At 37.4% G+C, this 16,447-nt stretch overlaps 1 protein-coding gene across 10 annotated transcripts in view; it reads left to right on the top strand.

Moving 5' to 3' along the window:
- The window catches only part of LOC127166478 (protein unc-80 homolog), a 70,239-nt gene that overhangs the window by 51,745 nt on the left and 2,047 nt on the right, over positions 1-16,447 (top strand). For 5 of the 10 annotated variants that reach the window (XM_051111768.1, XM_051111771.1, XM_051111770.1 and 2 more), the window contains 15 exons: positions 534-704; positions 838-930; positions 3,168-3,386; positions 3,470-3,700; positions 6,650-6,773; positions 6,856-6,981; positions 7,079-7,202; positions 7,308-7,514; positions 7,603-7,787; positions 9,549-9,714; positions 10,163-10,342; positions 13,325-13,472; positions 13,647-13,703; positions 14,432-14,513; positions 14,595-14,712. In XM_051111768.1, coding sequence (XP_050967725.1) covers positions 534-704; positions 838-930; positions 3,168-3,386; positions 3,470-3,700; positions 6,650-6,773; positions 6,856-6,981; positions 7,079-7,202; positions 7,308-7,514; positions 7,603-7,787; positions 9,549-9,714; positions 10,163-10,342; positions 13,325-13,472; positions 13,647-13,703; positions 14,432-14,513; positions 14,595-14,712 — 2,231 coding nt within the window. The remainder of the gene's footprint in view (positions 1-533; positions 705-837; positions 931-3,167; positions 3,387-3,469; positions 3,701-6,649; positions 6,774-6,855; positions 6,982-7,078; positions 7,203-7,307; positions 7,515-7,602; positions 7,788-9,548; positions 9,715-10,162; positions 10,343-13,324; positions 13,473-13,646; positions 13,704-14,431; positions 14,514-14,594; positions 14,713-16,447) is intronic. The other 5 variants (XM_051111773.1, XM_051111767.1, XM_051111774.1 and 2 more) reach the window with 3 other exon arrangements.

Here is a 16,447-nt window from a genome sequence, read left to right as displayed (position 1 = left end):
CATGTTCCTTTACCCAATTTTTACAGTTAGATTATATATGTGACCCTGGACCACAAATCCAGTCTTAAGTAGCATGGGTATATTTGTAGCAACTGCCAACAATACATTATATGGGTCAAGATTTTTCTTTTATGGCAAAAGTCATTAGGATATTAAGTGAAGGTCATGTTCATATTTTGTAAATTCCCTACCGTAAATATATCAAAAATGATTTTTTGAATAGTAGTATGCATTATTAAGAACTTGCTCCATCAACTTTAAAAGCGATTCTTTTAATATTTAGATTTTTTGCACCCTCAGATTCCAGATTTATCGTATCCTAACAAACCACACATCAGTGGAAAGCTTGTTATTCAGAAATTTACCCTTATGACTGGTTTTGTGGTCCAGGGTCACGTATGACGTTATCTAATGCTGACTTAAAGTTCATCTTTAAAATAACTGTTCAGATTTGAAATGTCCTGTAGTGTATTTCAGCCTTTAATTATTTTTCCAATGCACAAATTCTTTGTTTTCTCTGTTTGTGTTGTCAGTCTGCAAATGCTGATGGTTCTTGAGGCTTTGGTTCCATGTTACCTGCAGAAGATGAAGGGCAACACACAAACTCTGGAGTCTGCGTCTGCAGCGAGGGATGAAATTGCTTCCATAGCTGCTCTGGCCACCTCTCTTCAGGCTCTGCTCTACAGCGTGGAGGCATTGACACGGTCAGTCCCAGAACACAGCCTTTACTGTAATTACATACTGAGTCCTAGATACATCTAGATACATCTACAGTCCTAAATATTCCCAGACATGTATAATTTATTATTGGGGTATCATTTGATTTTTAATTCATAGACCTATGACTGCACCTCAGATGAGTCGATGTGATCAAGGCCACAAGGGAGCAACTACAGCCAACCACGCCATGTCTGGTGGACCAAACACCAGGTCAGAGCAGATATAACGTGTTTCTGATGTGCCGGTACACCAGAAAATGTTTGTATGAAGAGTTCAATACAGTGTTTACAGTCAGGAGAAGTGTTTTAATGGGTCCTTTTATGCTTTTTTCACTTCTTGCATTTTAGTCAGTGTGTGTTGTATATGTTTGGGCATAAAAAAGATCTACAAAGTTACAAATCTCAAAGTCCACTCCAAAAGGAGATATTTAGTTTTTAAAAAAATCTCTTTTCAAGAACTACAACGAATGGCTCCTTTGGACTACAGCGTTTATTTTCCGGATGTTATGATGTCACAAAGTGGCCCATTAGAATATCATTAAAATAAATTGGAAGGCGGGCCTTCATCAAACCCGGAACTAATCGAGCCATTTGTGCCAGGCTGGGGAGAAAGGTATTGTAATAATGTAAATTATGTGAAAAAAAATGTGTTTTTCGGACCACCAAGCATGAGAGCATGTTCTAGTACACCCCCAAAGCAAAATCAAGACTTTGTAAAAGAGCATCTTTAAAGGGGTCATTGGATGCTAAGTTCACTTTTACATGTTGTTTGAACATTAATGTGTGTTGGCAGTGTATGTACACATCTACCCTATAATGATAAAAATCCATGCAGTGGTTTTTAATTAATCTGTAAAAACAATATCCCCTTTTTCAAATCAAGCTGTTCTCAGATGCCTTTCGTTGTGGCGTCACACCGACAGAGGCCGCTCCCACAATAGTTGATTGACATAAGCATTTTACCTCAGATCAGTTGTAACAGTCCAACCTCCATGTTTTGATGCCGGAGCAGGGATGTAAGTTAGACCAGAATTGAGCAATTGAGGTATTGTGTTGCTGGATGTGATAATGAACGTAGTGGTCATCATTTACTCCCGACATCTGAGCTGCTGAAGATGCAGTGGATTACGTTTGGTTGTGAAGGGAATGCGCCTCCCGATCTACATATATCCATCTATGTTTGCGCGAATCATTCGTGATCCAGTTTCACCTACAGCAGAAGTGAATATAAGGGTTTTTTTTATGAATCTTTGCAATCGGCTTTCCTAATAATGTGCTAGTTATCAAGTTTAGCGGCTAAATGCGGCTAAAGTAAACAGGCTCGTCACTCCACAGAGAGAAGAGAGGGGCAGGGCGAGCAGAGCTCATTAGCATTTAAAGCAGCCAGAATGGGATGATTTTTCCAGAGCTGATTTTGGAAAGGTAAAAAGGGTGTTGTTTTACACTACCATTGAGAATTTTTAACCAAAGTATATTATAGGCTTTTCATGAAGACCCTAAAGAATCATATCAACTTCTGGAAATAGGCATCTGATTACCCCTTTAAAGGGGCCATGATCTGTTTTTTTTTAAATTATTTTAATATTTGTTTTGCACAAAAAAAGAAACAAATAAATATGTGGAAAAATTATTATTTTCAACCTTCATTATGACCCTCTGTCTGAAACAACCTGTTTTTAAGGAGCATGTCCTTAAAGACTTCTCAGTAATCATCCCGTTATGATTGGCTAATGTCATTGCATAGGAAACAGTACCAATGCTCCCTCACTATTGTATGTGAGTGTTTTGACAACATGTTAAAAAAATGGTAATTTCCAGACAAAGTATTATGAAATCATTTACTTACCATTTGTGATGCAGCTGCAGTCAGATCTAGTACCGCTTCATCTTTCAACACGTTTCTTTGTGAGCTCTTCATGACACTGTGCCTCGTTTACAAAACAACATGCTCTGAACAATCCTCTGACACGATCCAAGTGATATCCTATGGTGAGAAGAAGACTATTCATTGATGTCTTGCTCTGGAGGCAGTGTTTATGCAAACGACTTCACCCTGGCACCTTAGATCCAAGCGAGCTGTTTTTGGAGCTTGATTAAAGAAATGCTTTGTTTATAATGAGGAGGACTTACTAAGCTATGAAACTTGCAGGATGTTTTAATGGTATAAAGGGCTCTTATATTCCAAACAATCAAGGCAAATTTGACTCTCATGTCATGACCCCTTTAAAGACACTGTTTACAGTTGGTAGCAACGCAACTACTACATTCAAGGTCTAGAAAGGTAGTAAGGGCACGGTTAAAATAGTCCATGTGAAATCAGTCGTTCATGACTCCTGATCCCAGCTTTATCCTACTCACAACTGCTGTAGAAGAAGGTCACTTGGTTGACAACTACTGTATATTGTTACTGTAGCACAGAAGTATAATAGGAAATGTAACTCTCTGCAGGGATAACTTGCATCTGCTGGAGGAGGGTCAGGGTATACTGAGGGAGGAACTAGACGAGCGTATCGCTCGAGAAGAGTTCCGTCGCCCCCGGGAGTCTCTACTTAACATCTGTACAGAGTTCTACAAGCACTGTGGTCCACGCCTCAAAATCCTGCAGAACGTAGCTGGAGAACCCAGAGTCACTGCACTAGAACTACTGGATATCAAGTCTCATATGAGGTAAAACAAAGACTTTTAAACATTCATTTGCACAATGGAGCAAGCAAGTCACAGCATACATTTGTAAACTATGTGTTTTACAGATTGGCAGAAATCGCCCACTCCCTTCTCAAATTAGCCCCATATGACACACTGACCATGGAAAGCCGAGGACTCCGCCGCTACATCACAGAAATGTTACCTATTACAGATTGGTCAGCAGAGGCTATTCGTCCCGCCCTCATTCTCATTCTGAAGAGGCTGGACCGCATGTTTAACAAGATTCACAAGATGCCCACACTCAGGTGCGTTCGCCCTCAGGCTCTGTGCACCAGGTATGTGCTCACGCTGATCTCTAGTCCTCCACCATCTGTGTTTCTGTCTGCACTGGTGGAGCTCTGCTGGTCTTATCAGTGGTATCACATCTCTGAGATGTGATGACCGGCTGCCGCTTTTGTGCTTTGGTGTTGTGCTTTGTCTTCCATTGTCTCCATTATGGTTTTAAAATAAAGTCGGTTTAATGGTGGACTAAATGTTGTAAAACATGAAGTATGCTTAAGAAAGCTGTATCTTTCTTACGTAATGTGTGTACATAGTATGAGTTTGCTTATGTTTGTGAAATATTGCCTTACAATATACTTTTATTCAAATTAAACAGCAATCTGTCCTTTAACAAAAACTTACAAGGACTATTTTATGTAGTTTTTTTTTTTTTTTTTGAGTTTTACTGCAAAGATTTTTTCCAGAAGGGATTAATTACAGAGTCCCTAAAGTGACATTTTCGGTAAAAAGGATATTCACATGCACAATTTTTGCATGATTGAGAAAATTTTTGTGCACATGAAAAACTGTGCTCAAATGTGTTTTTGTTGGCGTATTAAAGTTTGGTCTGCATGTGGAAAGCTATTTTTGTGTGCGCATTAAAATTTTGTTGTGAATGTAAAATTGCAAATATTTTCTAAGAAACTTCAGTCAATCAGTCAATAATTTTTTAACAGTTTTTTAAAGAATTCTCTTCTGCTCACCCTGCATTTATTTGTCAAATTTTGTCAGGCTGCCACAGACACGCCCTTTAACAAAAACTCAAGATCTTCACAATTTAACATCGCAAAGGTCTTTAGATTAGACTGACCAAATATAATGTTGATGTCATTAAATCTGTAGGAGGAGTTTCCTTACAGCGTAAAACATATCACTTCCTGTTGCCAGCAGGTGGTGCTACGACTATAACTGAATATGGGCATGTAGATATCTGTAGGTCAGGAGTCTTATCAAACATGTGAAGTTTGGGGCAGATCGGACATTGTATGTCTGAGTTATAAAAACTTCCTGTTTCATGGCAAAGCATCAAGATCTTCACAATTTAATGTCACAAAAGGCTTTAGATTACACTGACCAAATTTGGTGTTGATCTGTTTAAATCTCTAGGAAGAGTTTGTTCGAATACAACACCTGAAATTGGCAAAAACAGCACAAAACTTGCAGAGAAAATTTAAAATAACAAACTTCCCGTTGGGTTTCAGAATTCATACCGTAGGACTTTTTTTGTAGGTATTTGTGTGTTACATGTGTCTACTGAATTTCGAACATGTATGTGAGAAACAGCTCGAGGGGCACTTCGTTGAAATTTTATAGGTGGCGTTATCGAGCCATTTTCACCACTTTTGGTGTGTGTGCAAAGTTTCATGAGTTTTCGAGCATGTTAAGGCCCTCAAAAACTTCATTTTGGAGAAGAAGAAAAAAAAGAAACTGAGCGATTTCAGTGGGGTCCTAAATATATTCAAATAGAAAATAGTTATTTTAAATAGTGAAAAGATTTCAAAATTTGACAGTTTTTGCAGTACTTGGGTCAAATAAATACAGGCTTGGTGAGCAGAAGTGACTTCTCTAAAAAACATTCAAAATCCTACTGTTCAAAAACTCAACAAAATAACAAAAACAAAATATTTTGGGAGGTTTTTTAGTGTAAAGGTTTTCTCATGCATTCACAAGAAATTTGTGCAAATTTATAAAAACAAACAAATAATTGTGATGTGTGAGCACAAACATTTTTCATGTGCATATACACTACTATTCCATTAAATTGTAATAATACTTAACAATATTAATGTTTTTACTGTTATTTTTGATCAAATAAATTCAACCTTCCTCAGCATAAGTGACATTTTTCAAAATCATCAAATAGTCTTAAAGTCCAAACTTTTGACCTGTCTTTATTTTTCTGGAAAATTTTACTTAAAGGAGAAGTCCACTTCCAAAACAAAGATTCACATATAATGTACTCACCCCCTTGTCATCCAAGATGTTCATGTCTTTCTTCCTTCAGTTGTAAAGAAATTGTTCTTTGAGGAAAACATTTCAGGATTTTTCTCCATATAATGGACTGATATGGTTCCCCAATTTTGAACTTCCAAAATGCAGTTTAAATGCGTCTTCAAACGATCCCAAATGCGGTTGTAAATGATCCCAGCTGAGAAAGAAGAAGAAGGTCTTATATAACGTAACAATCGGTTATTTTAATAAAAATAATACAATTTATATACTTTTTAATGCCAAACGTTCATCTTGTCTTACTCTGCCTGGACTGTTTTTGTTCCGGTTTTGTTCCCATCTTATGTTCTCCCTCAACTTCGAAGTTATCCTATATTGCTGTTTTAACTTTTTTGTTCAGGGTGTTTGATCTTCTTTGCATGTTCACTTTGCAAAGACTGGGTCGGTACTTCTGCAGCGATGTAGGATGATTTTGAAATGATTTTTGAATTGAGGGAGAAAATACGACTACAGTTTTTTGACATACCCTAACTGTCTTGAGTCAGAATACACAGAGTTCAGGGAGAGAAAGGCAAGACGAGCTTTTGAGACTAAAAAGTATTTAAATTATTTTTTTTAATGAAAATAAGCAATTGTTTTACTAGATAAGACCTTTCTTCCTCAGCTAGGATCATTTACAACCGCGTTTGGGATCGTTTGAAGCGCATTTAAACTGCATTTTGGAAGTTCAAAATCGGGGCACCATACCAGTTTATTATATCGAGAAACATGCTGAAATGTTTTCCTGAAAAAACATAATTTCTTTATGACTGAAGAAAGAAAGACATGAGCATCTTGGATGACAAGGGGGTGAGTACATTATATGTGAATCTTTGTTTTGGAAGTGGACTTCTCCTTTAAGGGCCTCTGCAATTCAGTGACTAGTGACAGAAAACATATTGTATGCTGCCTTGTTGTTGATGTCTGTCTTATGAAAGTGTGTGAGATGGATATCTCGGTGTGTTGTTTTTCAGGCGGCAGGTGGAGTGGGAGGCAGCTAGCAGTCTGATTGAAGGGATTTGTTTGACACTTCATCGGCAGCCAATCATTTCCTTCCTCCCTCACCTGCGATCTCTAATCAACGTCTGTGTCAACTTGGTGAGTCCCAAACACCTGCCGCCAGTGATATCCTTTGTGTGATCCTGAAGTGATGTGTTTACATATAAATGTGTGTGTTTAGGTAATGGGGGTTGTGGGGCCATCAAGTGTGGCAGATGGACTTCCCTTGTTGCATTTGAGTCCGTACCTGTCCCCTCCTCTTCCCTTCAGTACAGCAGTTGTGCGTTTGGTTGCTATGCAGATTCAGGTATAATCTGTTCCTTCCTTTAGATATTGCTAATGTGCATTTCAGTTCATTGACCTTTTTGGGGCATATGCTACAACATGTCTTCCTCCAATTTTAGGCTTTAAAGGATGACTTCCCACTCAGTCATGTGATCTCCCCCTTCACCAATCAGGAGAGACGAGAAGGGATGCTGCTTAACCTCTTGATTCCATTTGTATTAACTGTGGGCTCAGGGAGTAAAGGTCTGCTTCAGAGAACAAACAGAACCAGGAATTTAAATGCTTGAAGTCATAATGCAGTTGGATGTAATTTACAATATGTCTATTTCATATGTTTTTGCTTCACAGACAGCCCTCATCTGGAGCAGCCGGAGGTATTTTTACTTTTGCAGACAGTCATTAACATCCTGTTACCTCCACGCATTATCAGCACATCCCGCAGTAAGAACTTTGTTCTGGACGCATCCCCTGCTCACTGCTCCACCCCAGGGGACACTGGGAAAGACCTGCGTAGAGAGGGACTGGCTGAATCCACCAGTCAAGCAGCTTACCTTGGTACTAGAGCCCTAGAGAGGGTTGGATGGTGTGATTTACATTTTTTTAAATGTCACTACATTTTATACTTTTTTTCTGCTCTCTCTAGCTCTTAAGGTGGTGTTAGTCTGCTTTGAGCGACAGTTGGGTAATCAATGGTACAAGCTGAGTTTACAGGTCAAGGAAATGGCCCTGCGTAAAGTCGGCGGCCTGGCTTTCTGGGATTTCATTGACTTCATAGTGCGCACAAGAATTCCAATCTTCATTCTATTGCGCCCCTTTATACAGTGCAAGGTAGGCAGAGTTTTGAGTTTTCTATTAGTGGTTGACTAATATTGGTTTTTAATCTTAAAGATTGGTTGAAAAAATTGATTTTATATGTTAAAGACGAGGGTGGCCAATATAAAGTTGATATACATCACACATTAATTTTAAGTTAGTGAATAAAACACTGCTGCAATATAATTACTACTTAAATTTTTATTTTGGATGCGATTAATCACGAATAATCGTTTGACAGCAACAAAATTAAGTAGTAATTTAATAAATTATATTTAATTCAATTAAAATTAATTAAAAAATGAATAAGTATTTAATTTATATAATTTAATAAATTATGTAAATTTGAAATAAATATACACAGTACACACACAGTAAACAGAAACTTTTATTTTGGATGTGATTCATCGTGATTAATCATTTGACAGCAACAAAATTCTGTTTACATAATATATGTGTTTGTACTGTGTGTATTTATTTTGTATATATAAATACACACACGCATGTGTGTGTATGTGTGTATATATATATATATATATATATATATATATATACATTTAAGAAAAATATGTTGGTTATATATTAAATATATTTATTAGTGCTGTCAGACGATTAATCAGACCCAAAATAAAAGTTTTTGTTTACATGATATATGTGTTTGTACTGTGTATATTTATTATTTATACACACACACACAAACATACATGCATGTATATATTTAAGAAAAGTATGTTATATTTATATATTAAATATATTTATGTGTAATATAAATTATGTGTGTATATATATATATGTGTGTGTGTGTGTGTGTGTGTGTATATATATATATATATATATATATATTACATACATGTAAATATTTTCAAAGTATATACTGTATGTGTGTGTATTTATATATCCTTAATAAATACAGTACACACAGTACACACACACATATTATGTAAACCAAAACTTTTATTTTGGATGCGATTAATCACGATGAATCATCTGACAGCACTAATATTTATGTATAATATAAATTTTATGAATATAAATGTATACATGTAAATATATGTAAATTATATATATATATATATATATATATATATATATATATATACACCTAATAAATATACAGAGTACACAAACATATGTAAACAAAAACTTTTATTTTGGATGCGATTAATCACGATTAATTGTTTGGCAGCACTACTTAATTTATCATTTTAAAGTCACTTTAAAATAAAAATTAACAACTTGGAACTTGGAATATTGCAGTGCATATTATTAATTAACAAGAACAATCTAATAATTCATCTAACAATCTAATTATTCAATAAAGTGAGTCCTTGTCCACTATCAGTTCAAACCATTTGGATACTCTGCACTACCGTTTTCCGGAGGGCCACTGTCTTGCAGAGTTCAGCTCCAACCCTAATAAAACATACCTGAACCAAAGTAATCAAGTTCTTCAGACTCACTAGAAACTTCTAGGCAAGTTTATAGGACCTGGTTGGAGCTAAAATCTGCAGGACCATCACACAACATTAATTAGTCATAGAGATGCCGATAAATAAAACTCTGTTATACTTACACAATAATACTTACACAATAATATACAATGTAAAATATACAATATATATAATTATTACAGCAAAAACAACAAATTCTGAATATCAGCCTTAAAATTATATCAGTCACTCACTTGTTTCTATCTATGGTTCTTTTTTCTGCTAACTCTGTATACTTCTGTAAGGTTGATATTCATGAAAAAGTTCTTCATGTCTCTGCTTTCAGCTGTTGACCCAACCAGCTGAGTCTCAGGAGGAGATCACGGCTCGTCACCATATCGCAGAGCAATTAGAGCGCCGTTTTATCCCGCGGTCCCTCTGCAAGAGCTCTCTGTTTGCTGAGTTCAGCAACGAGCTCAAGATCCTGAAAGAGGCTGTGCACAGCGGCTCAGGTGAGAACAGTCATGTCATTCCAGACAGACTGGATGATGATGAGATCAGATCTCTGTGTAGAGCACTGGCTGTTGTCGGACTCCTCAAAAATCTCACTGGATTATTACAATTAATGGCAAAATGAATGTTTGGAAATGTAAACTGATATTTCCTACTGACACATTACAGCAAAAGATAGAAATAACTGACTTTGTTAACCCCAGGTCATCCTTAACTCTGGGTGAATACAGTAGTTCTCAACCACGTTCCTGGAGCCCCTCAACAGTGCACATTTTGCATGTCTCCTTAATTACACATGATTCAGGTCATCAGTGTCAGACAAAGGAAACATGCAAAATGTGCAGTCTGCATGAATATCATACTGTGTTAGTAATTATTCGTGGTTATTTTAAGTTTTGTGATTTAACCCAGGGTTAAAACTGGATTTAATCTCTCCATGTTTTTCAGCATACCAAGGAAAGACTTCCATCAGTACTGTTGGCACATCCACCTCTGCATACAGGTTGAGTCTAGCCACCATGTCCCGCTCCAACACTGGAACAGGAACTGTCTGGGAACAGGAGAGCCAACCCTCACGCCAGCCCTCACAGGACACACTCAGTCGTACCGATGAGGAAGAGGAGGAAAGTATGTGATTCATACTCTTTGGTTTCTTTTTAAAGACTAGTTCACTCAAAACATTTAAATTCTGTCATGATTTAGTAGGGCTGTGAATCTTTGGGTAAACAGGGAATCGATTAACAATTCATAGAGTTTCGATTTGATTCAAGAACAATTTTTGCTAATTTAATTTGAGATGATTCACAATAAAATTTAATGCAATTCGATGAACAATTCGATTCTGCATTCTTTAAGTGTATTCACAGGATTATTTAAATGCTTCCCCTAAATTCTTTATATGCTTAGTCGGAGCAAATTACACTGCAGCCTTTATGGAGTTAGAGTGAGGGCAAAAAAAAAAAATCAACTTTTGTCCACTGTTAGATGTTAGTTTAATGATGCTATGGCATGACACATAGCATATGTAGAATTTTACTCTAGTGAAAAGTAATATATTTAAAATACATTTATTTTGAAATAAGTATAGTTCAAATCTATTAACATATTTACAGATATATCCTTCAAGACTTGTTGATGTAAATCATTAAATTATAATTAAACTTTATTTGGAGTACTACATGTGCACAATGCACATTTCTTAATATAAAGTCTAACGTGTTTTAATGTCACTATTGCTGAAGATTGTATTGTATTTGAATAATAAAGGTCTCTAAATGCAAGATATTTAAAGTGTACCTGAAATATACTTACAATAGTTCCACTTTAGCACAATCAAATATACTTCAATATACTTCGTTTAGTATAGGCTACTAAACGTACAATTGCAAGGTATTTTTTTATTAAGAACATAAATATTTAAATTTATTTCAAATACATTTTTTATTGGCCTATGTAAGCCAAGATTTAAAAAAAGCTTTAAAAGTGTTAACTATTGTATAGAATACTGTGAATGTATAGGGTAACATTTTATGTCACACCTTTGCATGATGTGAGCTTCTTTATCTTATTTTCATAAAATAAAATGCTACAGCATTTAAACTATTACTGTCTATCGGCAAATAATGATTATGATGATGTAGTGACCAAAGCAACTTTTATGCATCTGATTGACAGATAAACCCGCGCTCTTATTTCAAGGTTGTTGTTAATAGTTGGTTTAATGACATTAAGTTAAGTCATTTATCATTCAATTAAGTCATTTATCATTCAATAAAATTGTGTGTATGCTTTTAGACACTTGTTTTTGCTCCGTCCAAACGTGCAGCTTTCAACTGCTCAGGTAATGTCAATGGTATGACTGAGAGCCACTGAAAAAATACAGAAAAGTAAAACTACTTTAAGTAAAACTAGTTCTAGCAGTACTGGCCATGAGTACTAAGGAGAGATCACATGTTGGCTGCTCAAAAACCATGTCAGTGAGAGTGTGCGCGCAATCCTGTGACAGGCAGTAAATCAAGCACGTAAAAGACTCCATTAATTCATGTGTGTAGTAATTTAATGTGTATATATTTTAAAGCACTGAGTCGCTATAGAAATTGCGATTCATTTATTATTAGTGTTTTAAATCGATTACTGGCCGAAATCAACAATTCTCGACTCAAAAATCCATGTTTTAAAATCATATGCATCGTCAGGTTTTGTAATCGATGCATCGAAAAGTGAATCGTTACACCCCTATGATTTACTCACCCTCATGTCATTTCAAATCACATCAATTTCTTTGTAAATCAGTTAATCAAAAAGACTTGGCTGTTCATATATACATGACTCATACTGTAATGCATGAATAGACATACATAAATCTTGTAGCAGATCTAGACAGGTGGAGTTAGGGGAGGTGGGGGGTTTCAGAGCACCTGAGTGTGCTGCAGAACCAGCTTACAGTGAATACCAAACCGTACTGTTGAGCAAGCAGTCTCATTGGCTGCAGAATGAACATATGCCATATAGTAAATTATACACTGCCCATCCAAAAAAAAGTCACTACCTGGATTTAACTAAGCAAATAGGTAAGAGCCTCAACAAGCAATAATGAGTAGCTTCTCGTTTCTTACACAACCATGTCGGAAGACACATCCTGTGGTCGTGAAAAAAAAATGTTAATCTGTTTTAGAAGGGTCAAATTATTGGCATGCATCAAGCAAAGAAAACATCTAAGGAGATTGCTGAAACTACTAAATTCGGGAACTGTCCAATGTATTATTATAAACTAGAAGGATAGTGGGGAACCATCATCTTCTAGGAAGAAATGTGGTCGTGAAAAAACAACAGTAGAACTCATGCCTATGAAAGTAAGATCATTTTCACACGCACAATGCGAAGGGAACTCAAGGGATTGGGACTGAACAGTTGTATAGCCTTAAGAAAACCACTTATCAGTCAGGCTAATCGAAAAAAAGGCTTCAGTTTGCTAAAGATTGGACTCCAGAGCAATGGAAGAAGGTCATGTGGTCTGATGAGTCCAGATTTACCCTTTTCCAGAGTAATGGGTGCATTGGAGTAAGAAGAGAGGCGATGAAGTGATGCACCCATCATGCCTAGTGCCTACCGTACAAGCCTGTGGGGGCAGTGCTATGATCTGGGGTTGCTGCAGTTGGTCAGGTCTAGGTTCAGCAAGGTTATGTGCCCAAAGAGTGAGGTCAGCTCACTACCTGAATATACTGAATGACCAGGTTATCCTGATCTTGACAAAAAATGAATGCAACTCTGGATGGGAATAAATGTTCTGACATTGCAGAAGCTTATCGAAATGATGTCACAACGAATGCATGCTGTAATCAAAGCTAAAGGCGGTCCAACAAAATATTACAGTGTGTGACTTTTTTTTGGACAAGCAGTGTATTATTACAGACAGACTGCATGTAAAGGACCCATCTCCCTCTGTTATCTAGAGGTGCATGGCTGAACTTTTTTTTGTATTATTTTTTAACATTAATTTTATGCAGCATGGTAAGTTTAATTTAAAAATGTGTTTTCTTGCTGATTTTATAGATGCACCTACAAATGTTATTGTTGAATGATCCATAACTCTTACTCTGTTGCTTTCAGATGACTCCATTAGCATCCCCAGCGTGGTAAGTGAGCACGAAGCTTTCCTCCCCAGGCTCATTTCACAACGGCGTTTCTCCAGTCACGCCACGGGGTCGGCTGCCACTCAGCCTGAACCGGGTATGAGCACCATGCTGCCCAGTCACAGGTAAACAAACACCCTTCTTCACAACTACAGCTCATTCAGACCGAAAACTGTCTATAACAACCTTATTTATCCAATCTTACCATAACTTTCCCTTTAAGAGAGGGCTGATCTACAGCTGGGGGGTTGCATGTCTCTTATTATTCCCCTAATCTTGTTCCCTGCCCAACTCTACAGTGAACCCAATGTGCTAGATGAATCCCAGGGGCTTCTGGAGGAGGGTAACCTGTCTAGGTACAGTGTCATGGCCCTGTGTGTGCAGTGTATCACCGTCTGTGTGCCGGGGCTGGGCCTGCCTTCCCTGTTCATCACATCCAACTTGATTCCTCACTAGGATCTCTCTCTTTCTCTTCTCATCCACTCCAAGTCACTATTTCTTTCTGTCTTTCTCTCTCTCTCTCTTGGCTAGGGACAATGATGCCCGTCTACGTTTTATCACTTTGTGGTACTCATGTCATCTCCAGTGAGCCTCATGGTGTCATGGTGTCCACTCATGTTTCAGGCTTTTTGCTGCTCAAATTGGAGTTCCTCTCTGGGGGGCCAATCTGTGGGGCTTGGGAGTATGGTCTAGCAGGTGTAAAGCAGAAAATCAGACATTAAGAAATGTATTTCTAATCTGACATCAGATGAATGAACACACAAAGTCTTGAACAAACTGTCTTAGTTCATATTGGATGTTCATATTCTCCTGCTCACACTGCTATACCAGCTTCTCTATTCCCCTTTGTTTTTTGTGGATGATATTGCAGGTTCTAACCTGCGATTCATGCTTTTTTGATTCGTCCCTGTCCCTGTGTTTGATTGGTGGAGGGCTGTGGACTGATGGGGATTTGTGGATGGGACACATTTCCTCTTAACTCTCCAATTTATCAGGAGGATTTAACAGGGATTGTGTTCAGCTCTGCAGGCAGTTCAAGCTCATCAGCTCTGTTTGTGTGTCTGTCTCCGGTTTTATTCTGCAGGGTTGCCAGTGTGCAGAGTGAACCAGGACAGCAGAATCTTCTCATCCAGCCACCTCTTGGTCGTAAGAGAGGACTTAGGCAGGTGAGCGCTCACAGAACAATCAAATGTTTTGCATCCTGTGTATTATCTCAAGCCATAAAATGAAGGCTCTGTGTCTTGTAGCTACGGCGACCCCTGCTGTCTATACAGAGGGTGCAGGACGAGTCTCGTGGACGTCAGGGAGCCAGACTCTCAACAACGCGCAGGAGCATCCAGCCTAAGAGTAAACCACTTGACAGAGGTGCGTGTTGTTTGTGTTAAAGAAAATGAATATCAGTGATGCTGTCTATCTATCTACACTGCCTTGCGAAAGTATTCATACGCCTTCATTTTTTCATGTTTTGTAATGTTGCAGCCTTATGTTAAACTGCTTTAAATTACTTTTTTCTATATCAGTCTACACTCTATACACCATAATGGCAAAGCACAAAACAGGTTTGTAACAACTTTGCAAATTTATTAGAAATAAAAAAATGAAATGATTCTATTGCATAAGTATTCATACCCTTTTCTGGGACACTTGAAATTTAGCTCAGGAGCTTTCATATTGCTTGTAGATGTTACTACACTCTGAGTGGAGTTAAACTGTGGCAAATTAATGGCAAATTAATTTGAATGAGTATGATTTGGAAAGGTACACACCTTCAATAAAAGGTCTAACAGTTGAAAATCCATATCAGAGCGAAAACCAAGACCTGAGGTCAAAATACCTGGCTGTGGAGCTGCATTGAAGGCTCACAGAAGCATGTAGCCTCCATTATCTATAATAGTAAAAGCTTAAAACTACAAGTCCTAGCCTCCTAGCCAAACTGAGCAATTGTTGGAGAAGGAGCTTAGTTATGCTGGTGAACAAGAAGCTGATGGTCACTCTAGTTGAGCTCCATGATCATATATGCAGATGGAAGAAACTTACAGAGGGACAAACATCACTGCGACACTCCACCAGTTCAGTCTTCATTGAGGTGTGGCCAAACTCAATCCTCTCCTCAGTAAAGACACATGAAAACCCACTTGATATTTCCAAAAAAGCATCTAAAGGACCCTCAGACTGTGAGAAACAAGATTCTCTGGTCTGATGAACCTTAATTTCTAAGCATCATGTTTGAAGGAAACCAAGCACTGCTCATCACCTGCAGAGTACCATCCCAAAAGTAAAGTGTGCTAGTAGCATGCTCATTATGTGGAGCTGTTTTTCAGCGGCAGGGACTGTGGGACTCGTAAGAGTAGAAGGAAAGCTCAGTGCACCAAAATATTGAGATAGCTTTAATGAAAACCCAGTCCAGAGCATTCAGAACCTCAGACTGGACAGAAGGTTCACCTTCCAACAGGACAGTGCCACTACACACACAGCAAGAGTGGCTTATAGACAACTCTGTGAATGTCCATGAATGGCCCAGCCATTGGCTTGAACGCAATCAAATGTTTCTGGAGAAACCTGAAAATGTCTGCCAGTCCCTATCCAAGCTGACAAAGCTTGAGAGGTGAAGAGAAGAATGGCAGATAATTGCCAAATGCAGATGTGCAAAGCTTGTTGTGTCATACCCAAAAAGACTTAAGGCTGGAAATGTACTTCAACTAAGTACTGAGTTAAGGGTATGAATACTTATGCAATTAACATATTTCAGCGTTTTATTTTTAACAAATTTGCAAAGTTGTCACAAATACTTTTGCTTTGTCATTATGGTGTATGGCATTAAGCATGTACATTGATCCGAGAAAAAAGTAACATAAGGCTGCAACATAAAACGTGGAAAACAAAATCTATCTATCTATCTATCTATCTATCTATCTATCTATCTATCTATCATCTATTTATCTATGTGTGTGTGTAGGATGGATATAATATGATATAATAGTTAAAAATGTAGTGCATAATGCTAACAAAACCAATGTTATGAATTCAATTCCCAGAAAATTGCATGAAGCAATATTGTTTACTAACGAATTTCTATTGAATCTCTGATTTTTTTTCTTCA

Source organism: Labeo rohita, chromosome 6 (assembly GCF_022985175.1).
Source record: "Labeo rohita strain BAU-BD-2019 chromosome 6, IGBB_LRoh.1.0, whole genome shotgun sequence".
NCBI lineage: Eukaryota > Metazoa > Chordata > Actinopteri > Cypriniformes > Cyprinidae > Labeo > Labeo rohita.
This window is presented reverse-complemented; position numbering and strand designations above follow the sequence as displayed.